This window comes from Pogona vitticeps, chromosome 1, assembly GCF_051106095.1.
Source record: "Pogona vitticeps strain Pit_001003342236 chromosome 1, PviZW2.1, whole genome shotgun sequence".
Lineage (NCBI taxonomy): Eukaryota > Metazoa > Chordata > Lepidosauria > Squamata > Agamidae > Pogona > Pogona vitticeps.
This window is the reverse complement of record NC_135783.1, coordinates 177,208,137-177,217,537: the sequence shown is the minus strand read 5'-3', so window position 1 is coordinate 177,217,537 and position 9,401 is coordinate 177,208,137. Positions and strand designations below refer to the sequence as shown.

Below are 9,401 nucleotides of genomic sequence, written 5' to 3'. Positions count from 1 at the left end.
TGCCAACTTAGCTCTCCCTCCCTTCCCAATAGTTCTCCCAAAAATCCAGGATTGGAGGATGGGTAAGTATTTCTCGATGCCAACTTATGGTTTGTGTGCCCCCCAGAGAGGGCTCTGAGTACCAACTGTGGCACACGTGCCATAGGTTCGCCATCGCTGACCTAGACTTATGAGAGTTAGGAATTTAACAAGAGTTCCCCCTTCCCCCCCAATGTGTGTATATATAAATATATAAATGGTTAGACTCATTGTATTCATGCTTAGACTTCCTTTTCCCTCCTTTCCCTTAAGGCACAGACTGCCAACTTGGTCTTGGAAGATGGAACCAAGATGAAGGGCTACTCCTTTGGCCATCCTTCCTCTACAGCTGGAGAAGTTGTGTTCAATACTGGCCTTGCTGGGTAAGGAGAAAATCATTTGCCTGTTAAATCTAGGAAGTGTAAAATACGGCCTACGTTGATCACACTAGCTGTCTAATAGGCAAACTATTTTGAAAATGTATATATTTTTAAACCTTCAGCCCTCTTTGTGCTTTGCTTTTTACCTAACTGAAGTTGTTGACAAGCCTTTCACCCCCCTCCCCCCGGTTTCTCTCTACAGTGATTTATTCCCACATCTTGCAAGATCAAGGCTCTTGATGTCCTGCGTTGGTAGCCAAAATTATTCCTCAGGAAGGAATAAAGACTTGGCCAAAAAAACCCAGACTCTTAGATGTCTGTGTTCAGTTCTGGCCAACAATCTTTGTTAATTTTCACATTATGAAATTATGGTAGTAGGGATAAAATTATCTGTAGACATTTCTGGGTATTAAAACATGCTGGGTATATAATGCAGCAGATGGGAGGAAAACTCATCCCTGTGGAACAGAAATTTCGTAAGACTCCTTCCCAATGAAGTTCAAGATTTTAGGCCAAGATTGAGGATAGCCCCAGCACAGCTGCCACATCCTGTATGCCTTTCATTTATGTGAATTAGCACAGCACAAGATGGGTCCTTAAAAGGGTTTCATTGGCAAGGTAACAGTATATTACAGTACAGGAAATCTGTCTGCACGTTTTTGTGTCTGAAGGCAATTATTTATGCTTTCTGGCAGCACTAATTACTAGCTGTGTTAATATACCTGCCAACAAACAACTGTTTAATATAGATCAGAATGATGGAGAGTACCAGAGTTTTCTTCTCTGTGATAGATTATGGGCAATAAATCTTGTCACGTCACAAAAGCTAAGCAGCACCTGATGGATTAATTCCCCTCCAACAAAGCAGCTCATTGGCAGCAACGATGTTCATTTATTTGCAGACCATTCTTGGCGCTTGTCTTCACATGTATTTGTACTCGATGCCATAAAAATGTGTCTCAGTTTCAAGTTGCTCTTCTTCACACAGCAGTGTATCCTGTGAATCATTGCATCCTCAGGGTATCTCATAGGATCAGGCTCCAGAAATAAGAGACCATACCAGATCTTTACTTCCTTGTGTGCTTTTGTTGTGGTTCAGGGTCTTTGTGCGGCTTGTTGAAAAAACATAAACAACACTACATGTCATCTTTTCAGCTTAGTCAGCTATGCTAGTAAACAGAACATGGCTGAAAGTGACATGACGTATTGACATCAGGACTAATCCAAGGTGAAACTCAGAGGAAGGAATAGGGAAAGCAAAATGATCATTCTCACAGACAGACACCATGCCTAATCATCATCATAATCCCCTCCATGGGCACAGGCCTTATTGGGGCGGAGGGTCTTATGTGCTTCAGTAAGGTTAAGAGCTATGCTGAAGGATCTCCCAAGCTAGACAGGTCTCAGCTGAGAAGCCAGACCAATTATGATGAGAGGAAATAAACAGAAATCCATACCAGAACGGTCATCGCCCGGGTCAACAACGACCACATCAGATGTTATAGCCCCTGGGCTTCTGGAGATAAACGGGCTACAGGGCTCATTAGATCCTGTTGAAGAACCAGGACAGGCTGCTGCAAAGCTACTGGAACAACATAAATGGAAAACGTGGACTCTCACCAAAAATCGAGAAATTATGAAATGTTATTACAAGGCAAACCCAACAGCCCATGGTTTAAAAAAAAAAAAGAACGGTGGGAATTTGGAAAAGGAAGCACCCAAACAGAGACATAACTGAACAGCCATTAATGGACCAGAGAAGGTTTATCATCTGGAGTAAAGTATTTTCAGATGTGGAATTGCAAGAACTAGAAAAGGTGGCAAAAGAAAAAACAACACAGAACAAAGACCATAGTATGGAAGACAAATGGAGGGTAGAGGTAGACATGGTAGCGTAAGAAAGTGTTTCACTAGGGGAACAATTTATGGAACAAACTAGAAATTATGAGTTGACAGAATTGCAGACATCACTGAGGGAAAAAATAGTAACCCATATTAGCCAGAAGACAGAAAGACAAAAGCTCTCCAAATTGTGTTAGTTACAAAATAAACCAGTAAAAGATCTACTGAGTGATGAAAATATAGTCATCAGAACAATCCCAACCAACTCGCTAAAGGAAACAAACCAGCTCATGTATAGCTACCATAATAACCATGGAACTTGGTTACAGAAAACATGTGGCACTCCAAAATGGAAAATCATCTGGAAAGAAAAATAAACAAATTATATGAAGACATTAACAACTTAAAACACTTAAAAGATTCCAAACATAAACATGAAAAAGTAAAAGCTAGACTATGCAAAATATATGACCTAGAAAGGAAAACAATTGTTGAAACTATGGAAGAATTAAAACAGTGGGTAACAACTACAGCAAAGAAAATGGAAAGATATGATAGATGCTTGAAATAATATAGAAAAAAAAACACAATTTCAAAATAACCAACAATTGTTCTATACATCACTAGGAGAAAATGCAGAGCAAAAGAAATTAGGCCCATGTAAAGATGATGCTCTAAAATTTTGGAAAGAAATATGGGAAAGCCCAACCAAACATAAAAAAATGCCTCATGGATTAAAACATTTGTAAAAAAAAATGGAATATATATTAACAACAACTGAAATGATTAAGAGGCAAGTAAAGGCTGTGAAAATTTGGAGTATACCTAGTCCAGATAAGCAGCACAGATTTCTGGATCCAAATGGATAGTCACCTTGAACATAACACACCAGACATAGTCGTAACAAAATGAACAAATGTCTTTGAATCTGGATCACTGATATTGCAATTCCCGGGGATGCCAGAGTTGAAAATAAAGAATTGGGAAAAAAAAAACCAAAATACAGAGAATTAAAACATCTCACCTCTGGAAGAAACACACTTCCGTGGTCCCCGCAGTCATTGAGGCTTTAGGAAGAATATCAAAAACTTTTACACATTAGTATAAGCAGTTGCAGATCTCATAAATTACACCAGCAGAGCTCCGAAAACAGCAATATTAGAAACAGTCTACATACTGTGCCAATATTTAACAGATACGTACTTAGGTTTTTGGTTACAACTTGTATCTGCTGTATACCACTCAATGTTTTTATAATTTTGATTGACTGTTTTAATAATAATAATAATAACAACAACAACAACAATAATAATGACAACGATGATGATGATGATGATGATGATGATGATGATGATGATGATGATGATAATAATAATAATAATAATAATAATAATAATAATAATAATAATAATAATAATAATAATAATAATAATAATAATAATAATAATAATAATAAAAACTGCAGAGCTGGAAGGGACCCTATGGATCACTGAGTCACTGAATCCAGTCTCTGTCAAGGAGACATAGTGGGGAACTGGACTCCCAGTCTCTTGCTCTGCAGCAAGAGACCTAAACCACTGAGCTTTCTAGCAGTTGATAATTCTACCTTGGTTAACAATATACGGTAGTCTATTGTGGGTTGCTCATGACTGAAAAGGGCGACAGATCACCCCAAACTTGTGGAGGCACCTTTCCCCCCTAGTCACAAGCTACTGGCAGTAGAGGCATAAACCCTTTGTGGAATGGCATCCTACTGTATGAAAGGGTGAGAAATGGTCTGGCGATTTTGACCATCTTTTTTTCCCCCAGGAGTAACTCATGGCAAGTAATGTGAATAATCACACTGAAAACCAGTGGACAGAGTGTGAGACTGGCATTCAAAAGATCTATCTTCAGATCCAGGCTTGATCATGGGAACCTTTCCATCATTTTTTTAAATTTAGAAGCAATGTGCGGTTTGCTTGTATCTTTTCAACCAGCCAGTTTTTCTGTGCTTGCTGTTTGTGTGTCTGTGCTTAGTTTCACGCATATATGCATGCATGCATGTGCACGTGTGTGTGTGCGCACGCATGCATGCACACACACACACACACACACACACTTGGTAGTTTTTCATAAACACATTTTGCACATACTGCAGAAACTTGACTAATTTGAACATGCATTGTCACATATGTTGTGCTATTTCTGTAACAAATGACACATTTTAGAAGGATATTTGCATTAAAAAAACCCTCAAGAAGTAGAAAATGTAACTGTATTTCTGCCTTTACATTACTATCTATAGCACTAGTTATATTTAGTTATAAATGCATTCACACTTAGTGAAAGACTATAACTGCAATTCATATCTCATTTATTTCAGAACAACCCAGCTGACTTTTAATAGGATTGCTTTATAATAATTGTAGCTTGATTGTGCCTATTTATGTATGCTTCAGGCTTATGAAAAGCCATTCATTAAAACTAAGGTCCCAATTTATTTTGCTTGGTGGCAAAATCTACATATTCAAAAAGTAAAACATTATACTCTGGAATATTTCATAGCAATTGTTTCGAGTGACACATAATTTCTCTCAATTGGCTACTGCACTCAGTCGTCGATATCAGCCCACAACCATTCCGGATTATTTAAAGAGTTTTCCCTCGTGCAACCATCCATCTTTCTCCTGTGATGTCACCATTCCATAAAAACGCCTCTTGCAAGTTGCTGATATTTGAAAAACTGTATGGCCATTCAATTACATGTAATTTAAATAACAACAACAAACATAAATTAGACTGAGCTTGTGTAAATCATCCTGAAGAATCTCAGTGTGCTTGGCAAACAACACATTGGGGATACTTCATCCTCTCGCAGTGTGATCTATATGCATGGTTGGAGTGAAACTCATCAGTTTGAGAAGCTGCAGCCCTTAGGGATGCAAAACCACTTTTGCTAACTGAAGTGGATTTTTTAGTACCTTTGGAAGAATATGGCCCCGCCCGTGTAATTCCCGGTTGCTGCTGGTGCTGCTGTTTTTCTGTCAGGCCCTCAACCAAGGCACATGGGTCCATTAATCGTGGATGTCCTTAGTGAGTGGGTTTGCTCCAGTATGCTGTGGCAAAGCTAATCAGGACCCTGGAGTCCAGATCTTTGATAATGATCGAAGGTCCCAGTACTGTGTTTCCACCCTCTTCTTCTTCTTCTTCTTCTTCTTCTTCTTCTTCTTCTTCTTCTTCTTCTTCTTCTTCTTCTTCTTCTTCTTCTTCTTCTTCTTCTTCTTCTTCTTCTTCTTCTTCTTCTTCTTCTTCTTCTTCTGGCATGCTTAGGGAAGCTTTGCACAAACTTAATTATTTCCATGACTTGACATCTGAGTTGTGGTCCCTTTTACAATACATACTGTCAGAGGGCCTAGAAAATGGCCCGCTGCTTTTGACAGTGATGGGGGCAATGCTGTGTTCCCTAAGGTGAGAAGAAAAAGCTCCACTCTTAGAGCTGAAACCTTCCTACCAATTCTTACTATTTTAGCATCTGCTCACTCTTTTTTCTCTGCTGTCCAGGCCACAGTCTCCTAAGTACTGCTACTGATATCCTAGTTTGACCTGTAATGTTTATACACTGACTATGTATGCAAAATAGTCAAAGACTGGGACAATAGTAGAAAAGTGGAACACGTTCTATTAATGGTCAATAATCTAAATGTTCCAATCTAGGTACTTTAAAGTTAGATGAGTATTTTTTTTTAAAAAGTGAAACTGCTGTTCCTCGATAATGTCAATGTTAGAATATATATATAATCTTCCAATCCTATATAAAAGTGACCTTTCCCAGTGCAATTAGATGTGTACTTTTCTCATCATCTGATCACTCTCTCAGTTGGTTCTAAGGATCTATCTGTCTTTTAAAATATTTATTGCAATTACAATTAGCTTTGTAAAGATCTGAAATCTTAGATCAGGCAACAAAAGCAACAGAGAAAAAGATAGAGATACAGCCAGAATTGGATGCTAGAAAAATATATGCCTAAGAAGGTGCCAGAGCAGGAGTTGCTTGCAATAAAATAAAGTCTTGCACGACATAGTAAAGTCTTAACCCAAATAAAGTCTTAATTCAAAATGAATCAGGAATTAAATATTGCTGTTTTCCATGGTTTTCCTTTGCATAAGGATCCAAGGCACAAAGAAAGCATTCCAGAGATAAAATATTTAAAGACCTAAAATAAAGTCCAAAGATAGGCAGACTTGTATAATGCCATTCCAGGGATTTGCCCTTCCTGCACACTATGTATTGACATCCTGTTAATGCATCCTTGGTCAAGGTCAAAAGGACCCAATTAGAGATGGTATGAACCACTGAACCGGTGGTTTGTAATGGGTTGTCCTTTTGAATGAACAAGTGTTCTGCAGGCACCCCGGCTTCCCCGCTTCCTCCAGCGGCTACCCACTCAGAGAAGGAGGCAGGGCAGAGAAGCCCAGGACACTGCCTCTGAGTGGGTGCCCATTGGAGGAGGCAGGGGAGGGAAGCCGGGGCACCCACAGAACACCTACTCATCTGAAGGATGACCCAGAGGAACAGAAATGCCTTCCCTCTCCAGCTTTATCTCTTTCTAAATTACATCTCAAGAAAACAGGTATTTTCCATAGGATATCTCACCCACTGGACTACAGTGGGTTCATAAGGGGCCACACCTATAGCAGGTACACCTGATCCAAAGGTATTTGTCTCTACTATTATTTTCAAATATAGCTGTGACTGCTGTTCATAAGAATTTACGGATATGAGTTCTCAAAATACGCAGTCCATAAAATTATCAATCAATAGCAACTCTAAAGATATACACCATCTCAAGCATATCCATCCATCCATCCATCCATCCATCCAGCCAGCCAGCCAGCCAGCCAGCCAGCCAGCTCTGTAAATCGATTATTGTTAAATAAATGCAGTGGTCAGAATGAGCTGGGATGGGATTTGAGCAATATGCATCCAGAGGTTGGAATGAAGGTCAGGCATGGAGGCAGACTAGATAAATATTAAGCAGAATGCATATCCCTCATAATTAGTTCATTTTTTTCACTGAGAATGCAGTTTCCTCAGAGTTACATGGCTCAATAACCACAGGTGAAAATACAGCCCCTTTTTACCTTCCAGTGACTAATATCTGAATATGACAATATTTCTTAAGTGAAGAAAATCACATGCTATGACAGACATGCATCTTTCCTCACTTTAGGGAGGGTCTCTGCAAGAAATATGAGAAATATATTATCTAGTTTGGTCATCAGTAATCTTTTGTGTGAGAGGAGGAGTTCTGAAAATGCACAGCCCTTTTCACCTGTGGACTCGTTAGAAGGATGCACTAGCTGACATGCTGCTGGTTTTACATTCATTGACACTATTTAAACACTCATTCTTGCTTCTAGCACATATACGTTACACAAGATAGACTAAACAAATTAAAATCATGACATAAAAATAAATAATACAAAATAAAAATTCATAAACTGAAAATATAGCAACAATATCAATAAACTGGGCACGGAGAGAAACAACAGAGAAAGCACAGTTTTCCATACTTTGTCTTTTATGTTTCCTGGTCTGACAGGGAATTTCAATCTCAATTCCCCTTTTCTCTCTCACACATGATTTTCCTATTCTGTTCAACCCAGGTATACAGAAAGTTTGACTGACCCCAGCTATCATGGGCAGATTCTCACAATGGTTAATCCCATCATAGGCAATGGTGGAGTCCCAGATACTACTGCTTTGGATGAAATGGGTCTCAGCAAGTTTTTGGAGTCTGACGGCATCAAGGTAAATGGAAATATGCTCAGCACTGATTAAATTTATTTATAAATAAAGATTCCTGAGTTTGCCAGTGACAAATCTATGGGTATGCTTCATATTTCTTCTCTGTGTGTAAACACTAAAAGAATATTGCTGGAACTCTCTGCAAGAAGTTCTAGAGAAAAAATGTTTCAAACTCAAGATGAGTATTATGCTAAACATCAACTGTTACCTGCTTCATTACAGGATTGGCTTCAGGTTTTATTTTAAAATGATTCTGTGCAGACATCTTTGCTGTTTCTCTTCACAGGCTTCAGGCTTGCTTGTGTTGGACTACAGCAATGAATACAGTCACTGGAGGGCTGTCAAAACCCTTGGGGAATGGTTGAAAGAAGAAAAGGTAAGGAATCATTAAATAGCCAAGGGGAGATCATTTCCTGTGAAAAGAGGTTTTTAAAAGACTGACTGTTGAAAAGAAGAAAAGGAGAGCAATTGTGACACAAATGAGCAGCCATGTTTGGATTCCCCCCCCCCCCCGAAATCCCTTCTTCAAACCATAGTAGACTTCCTGCAGAACTAAAACAGTCTTGGAAGTCTTTGGCTTCATGATTTTTTTAAAGCCCCGTGGTAACTCTTTGGTATTTTCATCTTTGTCTGTCTTCCCAGCCTGCTACCTGCATGCTAGAGTTCATTCTTTGTTGTATTTGGAATGTCAAATTGTATCTTAAATTATTTCAGTTGTCAAAGCTTCCTTCCATAGTCCCACCCTCTTCCTGCAAATCATTGTTTTGAAGAGTGTTCTTGAAATGGACACTGGTTCCCACTTTCCAGAAAAGCTAGGCAACTGTAGTTTAGAAGTCACACATAGCTGGATGTATCTTGCAACAGGGATGTGTTTCCAGGATTCTCTGGGAGAATAATGTGCTATTAATTCAATTTAACTTTGGAATGTAGCTTTGTGGTGGAATTCTGGCCAATATATGTTAATACACTAGCAAAATATTCAGTATGCAGTACCAACTGCAACCCAAAAATGTAGGGTGCAAAACATCTATTATTATTATTAATAATAATAATTTTAGAACTACCGAGCTGGAAGGCACCTTATGGGTCATCAATTTCAGCCTCAATCAAGGAGGCACAGTGAGGAATCAAACTCCCAGCCTCTGGCTCCACAGAAGATACCTAAACCACTGAGTCCCACCACATGTTACGCTCAAGATAGTGACATAACAATTGGGCTTTGGAGCATATTATCAATATCCTTTTGATCTCCTATCTGTCTTTGAGATTAATGTTAATTTCACTGCTGTTGTTTCTTTGACTTCCACAGGGAGTTGGTTTCAATGTTCTGATGGAAATACTCCCAAATTTCCATTACTAATTTTTACTCT

At 38.8% G+C, this 9,401-nt stretch overlaps 1 protein-coding gene across 1 annotated transcript in view; it reads left to right on the top strand.

Annotated features, from left to right (window-relative positions):
• The first annotated feature begins 315 nt into the window (after nt 1-315).
• The window catches only part of CPS1 (carbamoyl-phosphate synthase 1), a 180,345-nt gene continuing 171,259 nt past the window's right edge, over nt 316-9,401 (top strand). The window contains exons 1-3 of the mRNA XM_078379197.1: nt 316-401; nt 7,890-8,034; nt 8,318-8,407. Of these exons, the coding sequence (XP_078235323.1) occupies nt 331-401; nt 7,890-8,034; nt 8,318-8,407 (306 nt within the window). The 5' untranslated portion in view covers nt 316-330. The remainder of the gene's footprint in view (nt 402-7,889; nt 8,035-8,317; nt 8,408-9,401) is intronic.